General features: G+C 36.2%; 4 protein-coding genes across 4 annotated transcripts; all 4 read right to left on the reverse strand.

Moving 5' to 3' along the window:
- Nucleotides 1-216: 216 nt before the first annotated feature.
- On the reverse strand, nt 217-6,485 carry LOC105795041 (dynamin-like protein ARC5). Its single transcript, XM_012624493.2, has 17 exons — nt 6,009-6,485; nt 5,741-5,905; nt 5,520-5,642; nt 4,962-5,183; nt 4,523-4,656; nt 4,337-4,429; nt 4,048-4,111; nt 3,765-3,813; nt 3,577-3,659; nt 2,939-3,096; nt 2,767-2,827; nt 2,162-2,224; nt 1,954-2,054; nt 1,619-1,676; nt 922-1,269; nt 575-739; nt 217-479 (listed from the first exon to the last, which is right to left on the reverse strand). Exons 1-17 carry the CDS (start codon nt 6,321-6,323, stop codon nt 387-389), a joined length of 2,295 nt encoding a protein of 764 aa, XP_012479947.1. The 5' UTR covers nt 6,324-6,485; the 3' UTR covers nt 217-386.
- Nucleotides 6,486-11,453: 4,968 nt separating this feature from the next.
- LOC105795047 (uncharacterized) lies at nt 11,454-14,451 on the reverse strand. Its single transcript, XM_012624502.2, has 4 exons — nt 14,327-14,451; nt 13,366-13,774; nt 12,409-12,468; nt 11,454-12,305 (listed from the first exon to the last, which is right to left on the reverse strand). The coding sequence occupies exons 2-4, from the start codon at nt 13,759-13,761 to the stop codon at nt 11,823-11,825; spliced, it is 939 nt and encodes a 312-aa protein (XP_012479956.1). The 5' UTR covers nt 13,762-13,774; nt 14,327-14,451; the 3' UTR covers nt 11,454-11,822.
- Nucleotides 14,452-14,567: 116 nt separating this feature from the next.
- On the reverse strand, nt 14,568-17,743 carry LOC105795046 (uncharacterized). The gene is made up of 2 exons (XM_012624500.2): nt 17,572-17,743; nt 14,568-17,053 (listed from the first exon to the last, which is right to left on the reverse strand). Exon 2 carries the CDS (start codon nt 16,703-16,705, stop codon nt 14,777-14,779), a length of 1,929 nt encoding a protein of 642 aa, XP_012479954.1. The 5' UTR covers nt 16,706-17,053; nt 17,572-17,743; the 3' UTR covers nt 14,568-14,776.
- A 1,247-nt stretch (nt 17,744-18,990) lies between these two features.
- Nucleotides 18,991-22,720, reverse strand: LOC105795048 (beta-xylosidase/alpha-L-arabinofuranosidase 2). Its single transcript, XM_012624503.2, has 6 exons — nt 22,164-22,720; nt 21,205-21,492; nt 20,933-21,102; nt 20,743-20,840; nt 20,267-20,617; nt 18,991-20,189 (listed from the first exon to the last, which is right to left on the reverse strand). The coding sequence occupies exons 1-6, from the start codon at nt 22,611-22,613 to the stop codon at nt 19,207-19,209; spliced, it is 2,340 nt and encodes a 779-aa protein (XP_012479957.1). The 5' UTR covers nt 22,614-22,720; the 3' UTR covers nt 18,991-19,206.
- Nucleotides 22,721-23,406: the final 686 nt, after the last annotated feature.

The raw sequence follows: 23,406 nt of genomic DNA on the forward strand, positions 1-23,406 counted from the left end.
CTTCTGACTGTAAATTAATCTTCATTGTGTTCAATAAGTTTATGATCATAAGTCCATAAAATATTTTCTTTCAACTTACAGTGTCAAAAAAACAACTATCAAGGGAACTTCTCAAGGAAATAGTTAAGAATAAAATAGATGAAGAAAATACTTTTATACATACAGTGAACCAAAATAGTTGGCATGAGATTATATCAATATTAGTAGATTAAAAGATAACAGTAAAAGACAAAATATTCATTAATCAAGTAATTAATTTTTCAAGTAAAAAATATGATTAATTTAAAAAGAAATTAAAATTATTGATATCCATGTCATTTTCAAGCAAACAATTCTATCCTGCACACACCTAAGTGATTGATTATGTTCTCAAATTTGGACCTGAATCAATCAGCACATGCAGGTGATGAACTTGGTACTTTCTGACACGAACTAAGTTGCTGATGTATTACCTTGAATTTCTCTTTGAGCCTATTAATCTGCAAAATCACCATTCCTTATAACACGTCAATTGGAAACGAAGCATGCCAAGATTAACATTTGTAAAGGACATTAAATAGATTTGGAATAATACCCTTTTGAGATCAATCTCTGTATCTCTCTTTTGTTGGCCCAAAGAGCGTCGCAGATTGCTGATGTTAAATACATTATCCATGTCATCGGAAAATGCAGATTCTAGGTCTTCCCGGAGAAGTGCAGGTAATTTGTCCACAACTGGCATTAGAAGAAAGCAGTTGAACTGCAAAACATTGAGAAAAACAGTGAAGGAAAAAACCAAACCAGACAGTAATGACAAGTTAGTAAATCAAAAATGAGTGTTCCATTTATATGCATTTAGCTAATGAGAAATCAGCTTAGGATGGCAAGTGGCAACAATAGCATAGCATCAAATAATTAGAAACAAAATAAAAATAAGCAAACCTTTAGTTCAGCAGAGGCCAAGAAGTACTCTCTTATGCCATGAAATATCTGTTGTACCAATGCATAAACAATCCTTTCTGATGAAGGACCAAGTCTCCGGTTCCAAAGTGTGCTATCTAGAAGGTCAGCAAGTTTTGTTTCTACTGTCTGAGCAGAAGAGCCTGAATCGATGCCTGAGGATAGAGGAACTTGCTTTATATCTGCTCTTGACTTTGTCTCATGCTTCTCTGCAGCAACAGACCCAGGCAATGACTCTTGGGAATTTCCAGGAGATACAGAATTCACTGCCACACTGGATTGCTCAGTTCCACCAAATGAGTCTAAAAAATGACGTAGCCCAGCCCGATTCTGAAAATTCAACATATGGTGCAAGATGAACAGAGCAACAGCTCAGATGAACCAACAGATCAGAACATATGCATGTCATTCTAAATTCAAGAGTTGATGATAAATCCTAAAGCAACATGGAACAACCAGAAAGAAAATAAACCATCAAAACCATGGAGGAATTGCAAGAATTGTTTTTCTTTAGCAAGCAGTAACAGTAGACACATAATTCTTAAATTGGACATGTGAATCAGCCATGGCCAATTTCACCATCCAAGTCCAGAGATATTAGACTTCTTTATAGTAAATTTTAAGATTAACTTTAGAGGCTTCACTTTCATGAAATAATATGTGCTCATAAGTAACTGACCTTGTTGTGGAGGGACCAGGATACGTAACGGGTTGTGCTTACTAAATCCTCCAAGCATCTGCAGCAAATATCAAACACTGGGTAATATTTGGTGATTAAGAGGCTCCATCATCTTTACTTTATTAATTATTAGAATGTATATTTATGGCTTAAAACGACCAACAACTTAATATGAGTCAACCAAAAAACACCTCCAAGCAAATCATTCTTTGTTCAGTACCTCTACTAACAAAAAATTTATACGAATTATGGCAACTGGAATAAATTATCAAACCATGCATCGCAAATTAGCATTAACGAACATAATTGGGTTGCAATAAAGGAAAGTGACCTACTTCTCACGGCAAGCTCTTTCAGTAGATTCAGCAAAGTTGTTGAAAGCAGTAGCAACACGCCTGAGAAACACCTCATGGCCACTTAAAAACTCTCCATCTTTCTGTTGGAAATCAGGAACATTCAAAAGAATAAACCATAATAAAAGAAGTGCAATACTTAATTGCATGAGAGTCCTAGACTCTGGGGAAGGAAAAAAAGCTCACAAACCTGCATAAGATATATGGAGATAGGAAGTAATCTCTTCAGAATGTACAAGAGCCTACAACCCAACTACACAAGGAAAAAAAATATCTCATTTAGGACACTAGTAACAAAATCAAGCAGACAAAATCAAACTTTTATTGTCAAGTTGGTTGTATGATATGATGCCTTGCACCTTTTGACCATGATACATCCTCCCCACTCATATGCCTAGAAAGTAATAACTCATATATCAAGTCAAGGACAACCACATAATGTCCACCTTTTTTTGCCTTATTACAAGTTTGGTTAGAGAGGTAAGAAACTGGAACAAAAGGATACCTTATTACAAAGCCAATGGCACCCGGTTGAAAAACCTATCCTTTATCTGCTTATCAAAGACCCCAAGCAAACACATTCCTCTCCTAAATGTTATCAACCAGTAATTCTTGGTGCAAGAACTAAATGGATCGAGAATATAACTAAGAGGTTTTCCATCATTTCAAAATCTTAATTTTCAGGTTTTAAAGTATTTCGCAACCATTAATTGAGTTAACAACAAGAAAGCAACAGAGAAACATGAAAAGAAAAAGAATAACTGAAAGGTACAGATAGCTAATATCACTTTTCACCTGATGGAGGAAAGGTTCAAAAGTGTCACGAGCCTTTGAAACCGCTATAACACACGCTGTCCTGATTTCCAAAATAAAAGGTGGAAAAGAAATAATTAGAACTGTTCATTGCACATGAAATGAAAACGAACAATTAGCAACAGAAAGACGATAAGCCATAAGTAGATGCTACCTTGAGTAATTTGTTCCATCATGAATATCTTCGACTCCACAAGCATTGACTATTTCTTCCCTTGTAATTGGTGGGCATTTTATCCCTCCCACAATAAAGCGGAATTCAGCCATGGCACGATGATATTGTGCACCTCCATAAAGACGCATTCCAGAATTCTAAAATACAATGAAACCCACATGAGCAGAATCTGGAAAAATTTTCTAACTCGCAAATTTCCATCCGTTTTATGTATGGGAGGATTAAGGAAGAAAGGAAAATATCTTTTCTAAACCAAGAGATCTATGAATTCTATAGAAAAATCAACTTAATCTAGAGATTAAAGCTCAGGCCAAAAGAAAAGGATTGAGATTGAAGAGAAAAGCAAACTTGATTGGTACATTAGTATAACTAAAACAAGAAATACACTGAAAATTCCAGTTTTCAAGAATATTTGAAGTCAACCATCTCTTTAGCTTACAGGTATTATCTTTACTTAAATTAGAGATTATAAGGTCTGGCCAAACGATAGGATAGAGATTGAAGTGAAAAACAGACTTGATTGATTACATCATGGACATTAGTACAACTAAGACAAGAAACACATTAAAAAATCCAGGTTTCAAGAATATCTAAAGTTAACCATCTCTTTAGCTTACAGGTATTATCTTATATGGCAATTGAAGACCATCAGCACCCACGAATGCTCCTCCATTAGTTCTCTCATCTACTAGTGTTTCCCCTGTAATAAGTCACATTGCATTACTGTTAGTGATCCAACATCACAACTGAGAACAACTTAATTTATAAAAACAAGTGATATCTTCCAAAGAAATATTTTAAGTACCAAATTTATCTGGAGGTGCAACAACTGTCCCTTTCAGTAGCAATGACAACTGAGAAATAAAGCGTATTTAAGTCAGAATGCATAACATGAACTGGAATGACAATTTTGAACTTAATGTCAATGTCTTCTGTATTTATTTGAATTTGTATGTAAAATTTCACTGGTTCAAAGGAACGGTATTTAAATCCTGACATGACCTTTAAAGTGTCCCACCTTATTTGCAAAGCAAGCTGAAATAAGATACGCATGCAACAGACAGAAAGACATGATAATACATAAAAACCTTGGTTAGGAATAGATCATGAAAAGCTCTTCCTTTTTCCCTCAATTTCACTTCATCCAAAGTGCTGCATGTGAAGAAAATAACGAAAAGATTATGGTGAAGAAGAAACTGAAAGCAACACAACCAGATATATAGGATTGAACCAAGCTCTATAAAACAATAATAATAACAGTAAAACCAATAATATATATTTGATTCTGCACACTGCAGATCATCATCTTATTTAAGTGGTCAAACAGCTTTAATAAAATCCATCAAAATTGCTAAAAGAAAAAAGCTCAGCAAGAACCTGAGTTCTTTATTTATTTCTGTCAACTTTCTTGTGGTGCTGTGGTACTCCTTCTCAAGAAGTGGAATGATCGAAGGAACGCTATCCATATACCTTGCAATTATATATTTCCAAATTTAATTTGCACAGTACAGTCTCAATATCCTTGTTTTAAGTTTATCTGAATGGGAAAAAGCAGCATCATACCTTTTCTGTAACAATTCTTCTAGAAAATGCCTAAGTTTGCTTACACCTATTCTACTTCTTTCTTGCTTTGACAATTGTCGACCTAATTTCTCCTCCAAAGATGCTATGTCTTGCACCTCTCTAGATATTATTGCCTACATTAGAAATCAAAGAGTGGGGAATGAATGGATCAACCAGGTTTAAATCCCAATACACCATAGTGTACAGCATCAAGATAGTTAATATTTTAGATTTACTGACTACTTTAAAAAAAAAAAAATCCTTAAGCTCTTTGTGTTATGCCCGTTTAGGGATGACGCTTTAAAGACTTCCCACAGAAAACTAGACTACCCACCATAAAACGAAGGAAACAAATATTAACAAGCACAAGTTACAAAAGAAGCAGAAACTTCTCAGTATCATAACCAACTCCATGACTTTACTGCAAGCAAAAGCAAACCTGTTTAAACTCATCATTCGATCTGTAAACGGAGTCATGCTCGGAACCAACTCTTCCTGAAGGCACTGATGTAAAGAATGGAGAGTCACCCAATATGAAGCCATCAAGTGTACATGCAGGTGGAGAGAGAAAAACTTCCACATCTGAAGACCGTGCAAACTGAGGAATCTTGGTATCAAGCTTGGTAGAGACAACAACAGTTCTTGAAAGCTCTGGATCAATCTAACCAAGTATCAACCAACAAAATGTTAAGCTATGCAACATCGTCAGAACCAAAATACAAAAATTTAAATGAATCAAATCCTTTCTTTGCAACTACAAGAGGTAGTTCATAACACCAGAAAACTAAACAGCTAAAGCTAACAGTATCTGTAAATAGGAATGTCATAGATTATATTAGCTGCTAGATTACTTTAAAGCATTGCATCAACCAAACAACTCAAAAGTGCGTTGGCTTTGATCCTCGTAAGAACTAGTAACCTGTCTCACATTCTCAACCCTGCATTCTTTGAGCTAAAAAGTTAACACTTATAAGCAGTTGGCAGGAAAATTACATACTTGCATTACAACTCTTCTTGTCATTGCATTACTCCAGTCACTACAATCTTCGAGACATAATATAATGAACTCCTTATGCTGCATTTTTTTTCTCACTATGGACTCCACAGCACGCGCTTGGCTCTGCTTGAATATCACCGCTCGTCACCAGTACAACCATCACATTACAGAAATGTAAGGAACAAAATTAAGTAGAAACGCTTGGTGGGTTGAGAAAACACCTGCAAAGCACGATTCTTTCGAGCCGGAGCAGGAGCAATAAGCCCAGGAGTATCAATAATAGTCAAATTGGGACAGTGTTTGTATTTCACTTTAATGATGATTTCTTTAGCTGAGAATTGACATGGCTCACGTTCCAACCTCATATTTTCAGCTTCAATGTAGGCCTAAAATGGAAAATCACATTGATAGGTTCATTTTAAAAATTTAAACTCGAATTGCAGATAGAAAGAGAGAAAAATAATGGGAAAAGAAATCGTATAAGAAAACCTGAATATCGGCGAGAGACTTTTCGTGGGCGAGAGTGGGGTCATCGTCAGAGACGAGATGACACAATGGGACGTCGCAAAGAGGGTCGTAAGACATATGAAGAGTGATGGGCCGGCGAGTCTTTGTTCCGCCGCCGACGTGGTTGAATTGGAAGCCCATGAGTGCTTCGACCAACGCACTTTTGCCGTCCGTTTGGTGTCCAACGACTAACACAGCCGGCGCGTCGAAGGGAGCTTCTAGCTCTTGAGCTAGACCGTGAAGCTCGTTGTAGGCCTCGTAGAGAGTTGAGTGTGGGTTCAGTGTTTCTTCCTCCATTTCAGTTTCTATTTTACTTGCTTAGTCCTAAGCTCTGCTTCACAGTAGTCACTGTAGGGTGAATGAAAGCGAAACTACCTTTTTTTGGCTTTCAGCTTAGCGGAAATGGATGACTTGAATGCGCTATTCGTCAAATCTTCACCGCAATCCCCCTGGATGATGTGCCACACGGCAGAATTTTATTGTTGTGTTTTTTTCTTTTTCCAGCTAATTGGGGTTTATGACTGATATTTCAATTTATTTTAATTGTTTTACCATCAGGCATCAATTCACCCTTCATTTGGTTATTAAATTATTAAACCATATTTTTATATACAGATTAAGAGCGATCATCATCTTCTATGTTTTTGTCTTTTATTTATACGATAAATCCATAAATTTGGGAAATTATTTAGTACAATTTCGTGAAATTTGTAGACTTCACAAGTAAGGTTAAGTCTGACAAGTATCTTATAGAGTGTAATAAAATATTTAAAAATACATGTTAATTTTGTAAAGTTGTTTGTTAATATATCGTAATTTGATATGTCAAATTAAGCTCTTTAAAACACTCTACGAGCTTATTCTCAAGCAATTTAAGTATTATTTTCTATATTTTTGTTAATCTTTTGTTTTAACCATGGGGAACATAACAAGATGTTTGAGTTGTTGTAGAGAGGTGACAATAGTCTAACCTCGAGGAAAATAATATTCAAGGTGTGTGTCACAATACTGATGCTATGGAAGTCGCGACACCAAGTCCCTTTACCTTGAGGGTGTAAAACTTTAACAAGAAATCAACCTAGAGCCGATTGTCGAAAAAGTCGAGACACCAAGCCTCCAAGATCGTGATATACTTGAAAGTGTTAGAAGTGGAAAAATTGTGGTCAACACCAGTAATGCCACGACACCAAAGAACCCCCACAACCACTAGTGCACCACTGTTAAGGATGCTGTGATACTCAAGCCTAGGTACAGTGAGACCGAAGCCTGACAGGTGAAAAACTGCAAAGGCAATATTTTGTCCAAACAAACTTTAAGTCACTTTTCACTACTTTATAAACTTTCAAGGAAAGATTTTTGTTACCTGAACATCTAAATTTATAAATTACTTGAGTTGGATTTAAAAAAGAATTGAATTTGAACTATCAAAGGGAGAAGAACTTAAATAAACTAATACTTTAGACAAATAATTCACAAGTCTAATCTAACCTTTTTTTTATATACATGTGCGGATGAATTAAGACAAAATGTCGTTTTTTTTAATATTTGTGGGACTAAGCTGCTTTTTTGAATATTTCTAAGATTAGGCCGATTTTTGAAAATGCGCTGAGCTGGATGCATTTTCAGCATAAGTTGCAAGAAAACGCTTCCAGCTGAACACGCTTTGCTGCTTTATCAGCAAAACACTTCTAGCTGGACACTTTTTTCCTAATGGCTACCTTCAACAGGCAAATTCTAACGACTACTTCCCCCACCCCCCATGGTAAAAAAAAGACCTATTTAAAAGCCTCTCTATTCCCTTTTTTTTTTTTTTCAATTCACTCTCAATTCTCTTTCAATTCTCTCTAATTCTTTCTCAATTCACTCTCAATTTTCTCACTTTTTATTAAATCTGTCTTAAGTTTTTTTATTATTTAATTTTGTGTTATGAAATTTAATCGTTTTTTTATTCTCAATGATCAATTCTCTTATTTGTTTAATGACAACCACATTTCGGCCTTCCAATTGCAAATGGTAAGAATATATTTATATTATTTTTAATCTAATTTAATTACATTATTAAGTTGTTATACTAAAATTTAAAATTTCGCATGTTTTTTATAATTAGGTGGAAGATTAGATTTTGGAGACATATATTCGCAATCTATCTGCTCCATCCATCGGCTTTAATCAAACCATACTTGAGAGAAGCAGGATTCTTTCACGTGGCTCGTATGCTTGGGGGTGTAAATTGGATCCCACACTTGCCAACGCGTTGGTGAATAGATGGAGACCTGGGACCCACATATTTCAACTTCTATGCGGCAAGTGTACAATCACCCTGGAGGACGTGCAATTACAATTCAAGTGTACAACCCCCTAGCAAGTCCAGGGTCTTCATCGGTGAAGGTTGTAGGGAGTACATCATCCTTTCTTGTATAGTTGTCGGTACAACCAAAATCACCTATGGATTGCCAATCGGTGTAACTTGATGACATACCCCTGTAAGTATCCCCAGGGTAGAACATCGGACTCGCGAAGTTGAAATCAAAACCACTAACAGAGTATGGTGCTGGAGTGTAGAAGTCTCGATTACTGCCATACCCCGACTGTTGGACGTTTTGTCTGTCGCAATAAAAATCTAGGGATGAAATCGATGAGTGTTTTCCCATTGATGATTCCAGGATATCATAATGAGAGCTTTCTAACAAAGTCGTGAACCCACTGCACAACCATGTCGTTGGACTCTCAGCTTCCTCTTTTGTTCTAACCTTTCGAATTGGAACAGATATCGACCTCCGTTTGGCTTCACTTGTGTTGCCAAACTCCGCATATAACTCGAGTATCGGGCCTTCGACATCAAAAACCTCATATTTGACGGGGTTTGTCGACGCTAAATATCTATATTTCAAGGACGATACTCTCATCTAGGTGGATCCAATGATTTTCTGCCTAATTCTTCTATGGAGTTTCGACAATTGTATGTTCAAGTTGAAAGCCAACCGTGCTGTGTACACTGATGAAAAAATGACTTTAACATCGATGTCACAAATTGCACCGTTGTAATAAACAATAGAATTAACTCGTCTACTCATTTTGAACCAAATAACTTATTTCACATGTTTAAAACAAAACATTATGCAAAAAAATAAATAGTAATTATCCATTAACAACAAAAATTGAAACTTACTTGATATAATTACGTGTTTGCTCAAAATTTTTCCTTATCGAATGTCTTGCGAAATTCACCTTCTTGCGTTTCAGTATGCTCAAATTTTCCTTATGGCGTCACCAGCTAAACTCCTAATCCATTTATACAACTTTTGCCTCAGTAGCATGACCTGCAAAAATATTATCCCAAGAATCCCAGGATATTTGAAGGATTCTCGCGTGAGGAAATGTTTCAGGGCGGGTTGATAATAGGAGAGTAAAAGCACTCCCTGCAAGACGCATTTTGAGTAAATTGGATTGGAAGTGCGCCCTATTGGACGCGTTTTCAGTGACATGTAAATTTACTACTTAAATGTAAATTTAAATGATTTGACAATATTTTTTAATATAAAAATATTTATTATAATAAAATTGATAATAAATTACGGATATTGAAATTAAAACATTAACAATAAATATTTCATTTATAAAAGAATAAACTTAATTTTCTTGATATTTATACTGGTCTTCTTTCCTAAAATAAAAATTTTGCGTTGATTTTTTTTTCTTTTAATTTTAATGCTTTTATAAATTACTTTATTGTTAATTATTAAAATGAATGTTGGATTGATCGTTTTCAATCTTCAAATCGTAAAATCAATATTGAATGACAAATTTCAATAGAAATCATTGGCAAAATTCAATCAAATTTAAAGTTTAATTGTAAAATTCAAACAAATCAAAAGGAAGAGTATCAAATTTGTCCTTAATTTCAAATTACAATAAAAAAATGAATTAAAATAAAATATTTTGACAAATTTTAATAATATCTACTTAATTTCAAATTTTAATAATATTTTGACTCGACCAATAAATACCTCTAATCATGAAAAGAAAATTCTCGCATCAACTTTGGCATAAAACAATTAGGGTCATTTAGATCACAAAATATTATATTATCGATGAAATCTTACATTCTCTAATCACATGATCGCGTTTGGTTCAACAAACATTACCTTTAGTTGATAATATAATATTATCAACAATGCCAAATTTTAGTAATATAGGGATAATCTTAATACCATATGTTTATGGGTAATTATTTGATACACCACTAGTGGAGAGTTTTCAACTCCACCAATAAAAATATAAAAAAATAATTACCTAAATAAATATAATACTTGTTAGACCTTTGATCCATTTGTAAAATTTAAAAACTCTATTGATAATATATCAAATAATTTTCCTACCTTTAAAGTTATTCGGTAATTTTATTGTATTTATTAAGTAATCTTGTGAGTTTAATCCATTTTCATGAAAACAAAATACTAAATGTTAATGAATCAAATTCTATTTTTTTCTAATATTTTCTTTTAATTAACGTTTCAACTTTATTTATTTATTTATTATAAATGAGATTTGTCTACTACTATTATCATTATATAATTACATTCCATCGATTATAGTATATTAATTTTTACAAAATTGAAAAGATTCATTTACATCAAGATAAAACTCAAGTAATTTTATATATTTTTGTAGCTTTTCTATGATTAATATTGTAACAATCCAATCGTTAAATTTACTAATATAGTTAAACTTGTCATGCATGTAAAACTTTATCTTAATTTGATATCTCTATTATATAGGTTCAAAATATTACCTTTATTAATATATATTTAATGATTGAAAATTTAAAATTAAATATGTAGATAGACATTTTTAATTTACTCCAAAAAGAATTGATACAATATTTGGGGTAGGGAATGGGGTAAAACTAGGTTTGAACTCATGCCAAATGGGCATCTGACAAGAGCTTTAACCACCGCTTCATACAAGTCAAGATTAATTTAGTCAAAGTTTAACATACATAATCTACAAAAATATATAAAACATGATAGTCAAATTGTTAACATATCAATAAATATTTTTGTATTATCTTATATTCTATTAACTAAATAATAAAATTACCGGTTGAGTCTTAGCTTGATTGGCATTGACATTGTTATCCGTACAAGAAAACATGGATTCAAGTGCATAAATCAAATAAGATAACTTGTCAGTTAAGTAATCTAAACAAAGAGTAATCATATTACCAAACGTAATCAAACATTTCTATAACCCAAACACCCCTTAAAACGCTACTATCTTAGTTGTCAGAACAAAAATTAAGTGGAAGATCTTCAAGTCATGAGCCGCTAAGTGAGCTCTGAAATGAAAGTACAAACAGCAATAACCAAGATGTAGAGCTAGAAATAAGCCAGGGTGCCCAAAAAAATAGTACTTGAACAAATACACTAGAACCTGGAAAGAAAGTTGATTAATGTTTCTGTTACTGTTGCTGTTAAACAGTTAGACAGTAGCAACTAACTCACGAGAAATCAATCTTTCTCTGAAAATTCCTTTTAGTTTTCCTTTATTTTCTCAGTATCCAAACATAATCCTTGACTCGTTTATCAAGAATCTAACAAATCTGACCGAAAATTAGAACAAAAAAAAAAAAACTTTATGGTCTTGGTTTGTAAGTTCTACTGTAATGGTTATGGAAAGCTGTTTATGTTTACTCCTCAATGTTGAGTAGATGGCCAAAATTTCTACAGTTTGGTACTAATAGCAAGAAAATATTGATTATACCTTGATCCAAAGCTGAGAATCAAAAAGAGATCATTACTCTGGACAAATGGCAGAAAACACTGGCAACCTTTTCTTTGTAGCAGGAGCATGGAGAACATTGTCGATGTATGCATCGATGTTCCCCTTTGATGGTGTTTGGCCAGGAAAGGATGGCAAGGTAACATCAATGCGATCATCTTGAGGTGACCAGTTGGACCCATTGGTGAAAGTGGTGGCACTCGTATCAGGTCTGATGGTGGAGGTGGAGGTGGGGTTGATCTTGCTGGTTTTAGTGTTACGTTTCATCGTGAAGTTGGTATTCAAGCGGGTGATTTCAGGTTGGACAGTGGAGAGGGAGTTGATGATTGTCTCTTCAGGCTTGATAGTAGTGCTGAAGCTTGGGCCTGTGTAACCAGGGTTGGCAAATGAGTCCTTTTGGGTTATAAAAGCAGCCGTTTCAGTGACTGGATGCAAAAGGCGAGGTTTTGAGCTGTATGCGTTCGACACGGTGCTCGCGTATGACTTGTATATCTGTGCCTAAGCAACTCAGAGAGAAACGGGCAATGACCTTCTAGCATTTAAGTACACCAATGTTTTGGTATAGGAATATATCATCAGATACAATTTCTTGGATGCTAACCTCAGATTTGGTCTTGAAAGGCAAACAAGCGGGGCGTACCTCCTCCTTTCCATGTGCAAACTGCACAAATAGTCAAGGCTTCTTCAGTAGATTAATGAAATAGACACAGTTCAGAAGGGTTCAAACAAGCATAAAACGGGTGGTTAAAGTTGGATCAGATTATGAAAAGGCAGTTTTGGTTAAATAAAATAAAATCACTGGACTATAACATCTTCACTGGAAGAGGTTGGGAAGCAATGTAAATTGTACAGCAAGAACATGGCAATTGAAATTTGCCACACCTTGTGGTAGAAAACATGCGCCTCATATTCAGTTGGCATCTAATGAAATTAAAAGTTCCTAGTTTTTGCCTACAAGCTAACATTCACATTTACTATCTAAAATAATTGAATCGTTTTTCAACGAGTCAAATCTTGACTTTTTGGTTTTTTCTCAATCTATTTCCAATTTTCTTGTCAAAAGAAAACTGGAGAAAGTGACCCATTAACCCAAAGTCAACAAATACAAAAAGACCAATTGATTGGTCATTCACATTCTCTCTCCGAAACAGGTGCCAAAAACAGATTCTTACAGCTCAAGTCCACTAAATCATCCAGTTAAATAGACAATGACACCAAAATAGAAGAGCTAAGACAAATCAGACCAAAATAAAATCTCCCTCTTATTCTTTTTCTTTAAATTGGTTTAAAGTGTCGATGCTCGAACTTTTTAAGTCGAAGATGCTACTTAAATCATCTACCAAATGGAATTATTAGCGAAACTAGAACCCTGATGCTTGCCAACAAGCAATCAACTGAACCTCCTTCATTTTGCAAAAGGTTCAGAAAACTAAACAAAGAATTAATGCAAAATATCATCATTTTAGTATCCAAGAAATAGCATAGGCGGAGTTTTATTATAACATTTACGTAATCATGAACTTTCAATCATATTAGACAATGCAGCAGAGAAATATACCTGACACTTGGATCCGTATCGGCAATGGCCAAACTCTTCCCAAGCCCTGCAAATCTCTGATTTGTAGTAACCAACACTTCCCGAAGACGACGAAGAACCAGATCCTACAATGTTACTATCAGAAGCAACAAGAACTTCGTCCATGACAAGCACATCTTTCTCCACCACCTTCAGTGGCGTCTTCTCCGACTGTGGTGAAACCGATGATCTGAAGCTGCTTTTCCCGGAGGAGCTGCTGTTGCCACAACTGGAGAGAGAATTGGAGCGCAGGTACTTTATGAGGTTCTCAGGTGATGAATAGTAGCTGCCACGGCTTCTTGCTGGAGTCATCAGCTTCGGAATGTTGCTGTTTTTTAGGACGTTGAGTTTGTGGTTTTCATTGTAGAACGAGTCCATTGAGTTTGAATTTCTGCATTTCGTATTAATCATCAATTACCAGCAAAAGAAAATGTGAATTACACTTGAAATTTAGATGCAAGGTTTAAGGATTTTAAATTAAGAACGGAGTTATTTTTCTGGTGATTTTTCTCTTCTATTTTAAAAGTTTTAATTCCCGCCAGAAAAGGTTAATGATCAGTTTTTTTAAGCAACACACTCGAATCAATGGTTAAAGTGAATTATACTTTTCGCTCGAAATTCAAATTTCTGAAAAGAAAAAAATATATATATATTGAAGGAAAATAATAACAGAGGAGAAATTTTGACGAACATTGCATTATAAATAGAAAAGGAGAAACAGATCAAACTGAAGGTGAGGAAAAGGATTCAAAGCAGAAAAAGTCATTGCAATTCAACCAATTCGATCCTAAACTAAAAAGTTGCAGCAAAACAATATATCAAAGAATTGCGCATTCAATTCAAATCTAAAAGTTGGAAGTCATTATATTAAATACATAACCTAATAAAAAGCATGAGAATCGAAGAATGAAAATGGAGATTGAAATTCGAAGTGAAAATTTACCTAAAAACGAGTGGCGTTAGAGAATTCAAAAGGTGAAAGGCGAAGGTTGAATCTTCAGAAGTGAAAGTCAAAAAAACGAACCTGTTTCTCTCTATGGGTGTGTATATATACTGTTAGTGTTACTGTGTTAGGAGAGGGAAAGATAGACAAAGAAGGGCGGCACCGAGTGAGCAAAAATAAAAAGAGATTTAAGTTTGGCTGAAGCCTTTGCAATGCGGGCAAATAATAATATAGCCAGAAATATAGCCAACGGTCCATGACTTTACGACGTTATTAGAACACAACAGATTACAACATCCATGCATGACTGGTTCTATGCTGGGTTTCATCAATCAACACAAACCGTGTATATGTGTATCAAGTCTTTTGACGGCAACCAAATTTTAAGAATAATTTCAAGGTACAAAAACAACCTAAAAAAACCAAACTAGATTTCTACATGATTTGACTTCAAACTCCATCAAAGGGGTTCTTTAGATTTCCACCAAGCAAGGACATGAGACCACCACCATGGACCCTACCCTCCGGAATTATGAAGTCAAAGCTCTTGTTGTTGACACCGCCACCGATGTCCATCCGGTCCCCATTTCTTCGTTCCTCTTGCTTCTCAGCACTCAAGAAACTTGAGTAAGAGGATGAGGATTTCATAGATAAAGGAACCAATACCTGAGGTGGTATTAGTTGTTGCCTTTTCGCTGGTTTGTCGAGGAAATCAATACCATCAGAAATAACACTAGTGCCGGAGGATGACTGATTGTTGTTCCAACTGCTTCTTGTGGATGTTGCTGCTACAAGCCCATGGAAGACTTCGGGTGCGATAAGCCCTCCCATGTTCGCCTGTCGCTCTTGTACCATATTGCTATGAGCAGCACATAGCCCACTACGGCCCCTTGCAAATTTCTCACATTTGCTCTCCCGCCAGGAGCATCTTTTACCTCCGCCATGTGCCTTGCAGAAGTCTGTGCTTCCTTGGGCACTCTTGCCACAATTCTCAACCTTGCATCGCTTTCCACCACCATGTTTGACACAACAATCAGTACGACCTCGTGCACTCTTTGTACAGCCTGGCACAGCACACCTCTTCCCACCACCATGCGCAACACAAAAGTTGGTGCCTCCATGCACACTCTTGGGACAAATGCCACCTCCATTGTAGAGGCAACGTTTGCCCCCACCGTGTCCTTTGCATAATGGTGTGCTCCCTTCAGCACCTTTGGTACACCCTGCAAATATACAACGTTTTCCACCACCATGAGCCTTGCAAAACATAGTACTTCCCTGAGCACCCTTAGTACATCCCTGGAACTGGCAACGATGTCCACCACCATGAGAGATGCACAAACCAGCTTGTCCTTCTGCACTGCGCGTGCAACCTTCCACCTTACACCTCTTTCCCCCACCATGTCTGATGCAAAGCCCTGTTTTACCTCGTGCAGCCTTTGTGCACCCCCTAGGAAACCCACATCGTCTGCCTCCACCATGTGCTATGCAAAAATCTGTCTTCCCATCAGCACTTCTAGTGCAGCCCAAGTGTTGGCACCTCCTCCCTCCACCATGAGCCTTACAGTAGGCGGTGCGGCTCTCGGCACCTTTGTTACACCCTGGTTTTTGGCATCTTTGTCCGCCCCCATGACCAATACAAAGACCAGTAGCCCCTCTTGCTCCTTTTGAACAGCCAACAAACCTACATTTCTTCGAATTGCTTGCTCGATTATCTGAGGATGTTATAGTGGTGGTTTGCTCAGAGAGCGTGTCTACTGAGAAGTCACTCTGAGAAGAGGGCTCACAACTTTGATGAAATTGATAACGAAGTGATTTATCCCCAAACTGAAAAAGTTCTTGTGCATGAACCAAACCTTTGCCACTATCCATTTTCGAAGCAAAAAGGAGTGCTGGCATATAAGCACCAGATTTCTTGGCCGAAGTAGAACCCTCATCAACAACAGGAATTGAAAGTCTACAATCCTCTGCAAGAACCTGGTGAGGCATACTAACATCAGTTTCTGTTGACAGAGGACATTCCAACAGGCTTATACTTCCCTTAGTCCCACCAGAAAGGCCAAGTTTTAGGATTGAGTCATCCTCAAGTAACAAACCCTGGGTGGATAAAGCAACTGTTGATTTATTCTTATTAAGACCAACAATGTAATCATTATCCAAGTATACACTTGGAGTTGGGCCCAACCCCAAAACCAACACGCAGCCATCATCAGGTGCATTAGAAAGATCAGCATGTAGATCGTTTTGAGTAGTTCCAAATCTGGCCTTATTGCTTCCTCCGTGACCAAGAAAGTTCAGGCATAGGGTGGTATCACCAAATTTTTCATTTTTTGAGAGTTCAGATACATGAGAAAACTGCACATTCTTATTCAAATCCATAAGCTTTCTAAAAGCTGCAAACTATAAGATTAAGGAACAAGAGGCCCACCTTAATGAAAAATCTTTAATACATGACTGGTATGGTATATATATCAAAAACAAATTAGGAAAATAAGAAATTCCGATGACGCTCCCCCTCCACTTACAAACCCTGATGTATCTTCTCGGTCCATCTTATAAAGCATCAACACAACAACACAGACTTCAACTTTGTAAAAGCTTAGTTGCCAGCGTATCTGACAACATCTCTAGGATAAAATCCTTTTATTAGAACATTCAAAGTGGATGCAAAGAGATATCTGGAGCGTCTTGTGCTCCTTAACGACAAATACTTTGGATTCATTAACCCTAACAAGAATAAACAATCAAGGTAACACATTCAGATATTAATAAAAAGCCATTAAAGTGGATTCTAAGCTATAAAATATTCCTCTAAACTTGAATTTCCACACAATTAACTGAAATAAAACAGCTGTGGGATTAACTATTTAGTAAAAGATAAAACAGAACGAACTCTTTTTACTCTCTTTATCAATCTAACATGAAAAGACAACAAATACCATTAACAGATAGCTAAATTCCTTCTTAAATTTATTAATATACCACCCAAACAACAAAACTACGAAAACATATCAGCTCAAAACCATGCATACATAGCGCAAAAAACCTAAACCTTAATGAAGTTTTATGAAACCATGTAAACAATAAAGTCATATGAAATACATAAGCAAACTTACCCTCAAAAAGAAAATTAGACAAACAGAATTGACAGCAAAAAAATATTGAAATAAAATATGAAACTGTGAACTAATAACTAGTAAAAATATTAAACTTGATGGAAATGAAAAGAAAATTCGTAGATATACCGTGAAGAATCCAAATTTAGAGAAAATATGGAGAAAACTGAAGGATCTGAGAAGTGGCTAAAGATATGTTAAACAGAGCTAAAGAATCTTTAAAATAGGGAAAAAAGATTGTATCAGAAATAAAAGAAGAGAATTTTAACAAAGCGTGAAGGAGGAAGAAGATTAGAAGAAATATAGGAAGAGGAGAAACCGATAAATGATTTTTTTAAAAAGAAAAGACGAAAAGAAAAAGTGGGTTTTTTATATAGGTTAAAATATTAATCAGTCCCTATATTCTTCACAAATTTAAAATTTAGTCCTCTATTTTTCAGATTTCGAAATTCAGATTCAATTGTTAATGTTGTAATAAACTTAAGTTTAACAAAATAGTTTTAACACCGATAATAATTAGATATGAATTTTTAAATATGAAAAATAGAATGACTAAATTCTTAAGTACATAAATTAAATTTTAAATTTACTAACCGTACAGGGACTTATAATAGATTTTAACCTTTTATATAAATTGGCCGGTTGTAACGATTTTCTTTTTAAATTATTACATTTTGTTTTTTAAACAAAAAAAAAATGTTGGAAAACAGTTTAATGCCGAAATAGCCTCAATTGTCAGTAAGGAAGCGACTGATAACAGCCTTGCAGAACCGAAACGCTTCCTAGTGGACAATGCATGTTTTTCCGTCGTTTTAAAAGTCTAAAGTACCCTTATTATGGGACCGTCCTCAAAAGATTGTGGAGTGCAAAAACGTCAAGTGAAAGTGTGATTTTATTTTATTTATTTATTCATGGGAATTGTCTCCCCCCTCGGCCAGTAACGCGGTGTGCCCTTATCAAAGAATGTTCCATAAACTGCCAAAATGTTCACTAAGAATCGGCTCCGCTTGGGTTGGCTGAGTTCAGAATTTTTTTGATAATTTTAATATTTTTATCTTATTTTCTTTTCAAAAAATAAATGTCATTGAAAGTTTTTAGTCAATGGATTTAAGTGTACCAAATTAAACAATTGCATAAATAAGGTGACAAAAATAGCCAGGGCCACATCAGCTACCAAAGCCAGGTCCAAGTAGCCGGCTGTTCCTCTCGGCTGGGCACGAAACTCGACAGTTAATTGGCTGATTCCCGAACTTATACACATGGCTTCCAGTTATTGGTTCATGTGACAACCATTGAGGATTCGATGCAGTCCTTTAGGATCCACTGCTTTGCCGCAATTCAAGTGCGCGCATGTACATGCCTAGACTTATCATGAGTGGTGCTACTCAATTCAAATTTAAGAGGGATTAGATGAAAAATTAAGGTTTTAAAAGTAATTTTGGTTTAAAATTAAGCCCGTTTAAAATATGAGTTAAGTTTAATTTTAAATATTTATAGTTTGAGTTTAGTTGGATTGGGGACGCGAGTATCACCCAGGCAACCAGGAAGTGAATGCTTTCTTTTTGTCCTTTTGCAATTTCGAAATGTTCAAATTTCAACAATTGGTTAAAAAATTAAAAACCAGAGAAAATCACTATAACTCTCTCACAATTATTCCAGGCTCTATTTGCCATTCCCTTACTTGCCTTGGGCAAATATCACAAAAGGATGATTAAAAAGATAAAAATAAATAAAAATCACAGAGGATTTTGAAAAACCTTCTTTTCAAATCCCCACAGTTAATGAGTGTTTCAAGCTCCCCACATGCAGCAAATGTTGTCCCAATGCTACTTTTCGGCTTCCAAGTTCATCAACCACACTCAAATCCTTACAAACATCCACCTTAAACCTCACCAATGTCTCTGATTTCCCTGTTAATGAAACTTTCTCAAATCCCAACAAATGCTTTTGGGGCGAGTTGTGCACTGATGGGGGACTCGAAAACAAGAACACCGTGTGGCTTCCGCCGTATTTCCCTCTGTTTTGAACTCTCACATGAATGTCGAATGCTAGGTTTTTACAACTTTGTTCGACGGCTTCAACTGATTTACATTCAGATGAGCGGCAAACATGGTCTTCCTCCAATGGAATTGATACTAATCGAGGTGCTTTGGCTAATTCGTGGGTGATTTTGGAGTAGCTTAGCCCATCTCCAAATGTATAAATGGTTTCCCCTGTGTAGAACCTGTAGGTTCTGCCTGGGTAACCATTAGAAGGATCGGGTCTCATGTTCATGTTTGTCATCGGGACCTTATCGACATACGATTGTGGGTACCATGTCATTGGTAGCCTTCCACTTGGATTATAATACCCAAATATCACATCGGCAATGGCGGCTCCACCGGCTTCGCCGGGGTAACCAACCCAAAGGATGCTTGTGATTTTATCATCGTTTTTCGCAAACGATATGTCAAAGCCTCCACCGGACATTATGACGAGAATCACGGGTCCCTTTGCAGCTTTTGCAACTTCAGTTATTAAAAGTGGTTGTTGTCCTGGTAAAAGAAGGCTAACTCTGTCAAAGCTTTCCCTTTCTTGACTCTGATCTATGCCCATAACAAGTACAGTTGCATCAGCTGAGGCAGCTGCTTTTTTAGCATCGTCTACTTGGGCAGTGCCACAAGCCACATTGGTGCAGCCAGGCACGTAGTTTGTTGCCACCGAGGTCGTTAAACCCTGCAATGGCGTCGTATATTTGCATGGAATGCCTGCAAACAAAATAAAATGTCAAATTTTGTGAATTAAAACATGTCATTTTTTATTCCAAGCAATGGGTTTGATTTACCTTCATAGTTTCCGATCATGGTTTTTGTGACATTGGCGTTGGGTCCAATTACGGCCAAGGTTTTGATTGCAGTCGGAGATAGAGGCAACGATCCGGGGCTGTTTTTGAGCAAAACAATCCCTTGTCTTGCAGCTTCACGGGCCAATTCTTGGTGCTCTGGTGTACATACATCTTTGGGACCAAGTTTACCGTAAGGTTGCTTGCTGGGATCACCATCGAAGAATCCCAGTCGCATTAAAGTGGCGAAGTTGTTCGTCACGGCCTTGTCAATGGCCGATTCATTCAAAAGCCCTGCTTTTACTGCAGCCTCAGTGTGTTGCCCAAGAAATGACCCACAGTTCAGATCCAACCCTAGAATATCATTAACATTTTGCAATTAGCACAGCATTCTAGTTTACTAATTAAGATGTTATTTTGCAGAAATATGATATCAAATGCACAATATCTTCATTTTATTGCTTATTAAGAAGTTTCACCTGCCAAAATAACTTTGGCTGCTGCTTCCTCTGGTGTCTTGGTATAGTGCTGGTTCTTGAACAACACATCTACCGAGTCACAATCTGAAACTATATACCTGCACCAACCCCAAAAAGCCTGGTAAACAAAAACACTGCTTACTAAATCTATATGGGTCCAGAAATGGAAGGGAGGAATGAATATATATACCCATTTAGTTTCCATTGGCCTCGAATAACCCCAGCAAGAAGATCAGGGTCTGCACAAGTTGGCTTACCATTAACCTTGTTGTAAGAACACATAACACTAGCCACGTTCCCATCAATTACACAACTCTTGAATGGTGGTTGAAATGTATCATCCAGATCTTGTTGTGTTACCTAACCATACCCCAAGGCCAATCAAATGACTTTTGGATCCCAAAAAAACAACTTTTGAGTAAAAAAACAAAAAAACTCAAATTGCATTGTAACTTAAATTACCACAGCATCGAAAGTGTAGCGTTCGATCCCTTTCCAGTTATCCACATCATAGGCCGTATAGTGTTTACAACATGCGGCAACCTTGAGCCGAGAAGGGTCACCTCCGTCGGTCTGTTGCAAACCTTTGACGTAACTTGATCCGTACTTGCTGGCCAGCAATGGGTCCTCTCCTGGTGTTTCTTGTCCCCTTCCCCATCTCGGGTCTCGGAATATGTTAATGTTTGGTGACCAATATGTTAGCCCTGCCAATCCAACATTGTACATTGCCCTAGCTTCAGTTGAAACCACCTGCATTTTATTAAAAATGGATATGGATATACATTAGATATCAACTTGTTCTTTAATGATAGATTAATGGCTTAATTCGGACCTCGGGTTTAATCCGGTTTATTTGTAAGACGTGATATCTAATAAGTATGGAGTTCGATTTTCGGCATTGCAAGCTGGAGATCAGTAAAAGGTTACAAAGTCTTCTGAGTGATCAAAAAAAGTCTATATTCTTCAGCATTTGGTAATCAGAGACATTAATAAATCAACCACTTTCTACAACAAACATAAAATAATTCAACCATATAATTGCATTAATATCCTCCTCTTTCTTCAATATGAAGCAAAAGACAGTTCATTATTTTAAATTTTTCTCTGGCCTCCATCTACTTAACTACTTTTCCAATATCGACATTGAACTTTTCACTATACAGCCAACTTCATTGTCATTAATATCCGCTAAAGGCAACATTTGAAAATAGTTATGAAAAATATAGAAAAACCAAAATCTAAAGAACAATGAAAATGCCCAATCCCCAACAAGTTAGCATCATATTCTAAAACGTATACACAAAAGAAAAAGGAAAACCACAGAAAAAGAACGTTAAAACAAAAGGCAAAACGACATGAACCTGATGAAGAACAAGCCAAAACAAAGGATAAAAAATAAAGGAACAAGGCACAAGTTTTACCTTGCCAATGGCTTCATAGAGAGAAGTGTTGAAAGAAGCTGCCGTCAAGATGACCTGAGGGAAGCTCGTGGCTCCAGGAACCAAGCTAGTAAACTTGGTCCCTGGGCCGACGTTGGAGACTCCATGAAGTGCCTCGGACCACCATTCGTATTTTGGTATCCCGAGCCGGCTAACACTCCCAGCACTATTCACAATGAAGAGGATTTTCTCCTGTAACGTCAGCCTGTGAACCAAGTCAGCCACCCTAGCATCGGTTCCCAACTTTGTGTCACAAAAACCATAGCTCGCAACTTGTGGGTCTTTAGTAGCGTCACAGGCGAAAACAGGTGATGTTTGGGCCAAAACCCGAACCGAGATCAATGACAAACAATGCAAAGAAATCAAGAAGAAGATGAAAACAGAGACCTTAGGTGCTCTGTTTTGTAAAACAGAGGAGAACAAGGTGGTCATTTTGACCTTCCCTTTGATCCTCTTTTGCAACTAAAAAAAACAAAGAGCAAATATCTAGAGGAACCTAATCTTCCTCAAGAATTAGTGAAAAAAAAAAAGGGGTATGAAAAACTGGTTCAGCTAGGTGTGTATTTTATATAGCGGGGGAGAGTTGTTAAATAGACACTCACACGTTGTTTTGTAGTAGCCCGTGATGGGAACTTGGTGTAAATGCATTAAATTTCCTTTTAGGGTTGTTTTTTCTTGGCAAAAGAGAAATGAACCCAAATTTTTTCTAGGGAATCCAAGAGATTTTTCTTTGAAAAAATAATTAAAAAGAAAGAAAAATAAAAGAGGCTATGGTCGAGTCCGTGATGGATTCATCTTTTTTCTAACTTAATCAAGGGTGTTTTTTTTTTATTATTATTTGGAAGTACTGAATGCATGGGATGTTACTCTCTTCGTATAGCAGTAGCTTCGAAGCTTTTTTTTATGTATAATTATGTATTTTGTAGTACTGTAGAGTAAGGTTAGAATATCGTAAATTTAGATTCCTGGGCCTGTTTTTCTGCATTTCTGTAACTCACGTGAGGGATTTTGTTTCACCGTCATGTTTTACAATAAGCTCAGGTTTAAAAGTTTTATTTACTCTGGCTGTTCTATATTCTATAATAGTAATGCAGTTTACTCTAAATTATATTTGGAATTATAAATACTTTGACCATCAGGTCAACACGAGTTAACCCATCTTCTTTTCGAGTTTTAGATAAAAATTTATGAAGTCTCTTATTAAAATAACTTTTTACTGCATTGA

Source organism: Gossypium raimondii, chromosome 3 (assembly GCF_025698545.1).
Source record: "Gossypium raimondii isolate GPD5lz chromosome 3, ASM2569854v1, whole genome shotgun sequence".
Taxonomy (NCBI): Eukaryota; Viridiplantae; Streptophyta; class Magnoliopsida; order Malvales; family Malvaceae; genus Gossypium; species Gossypium raimondii.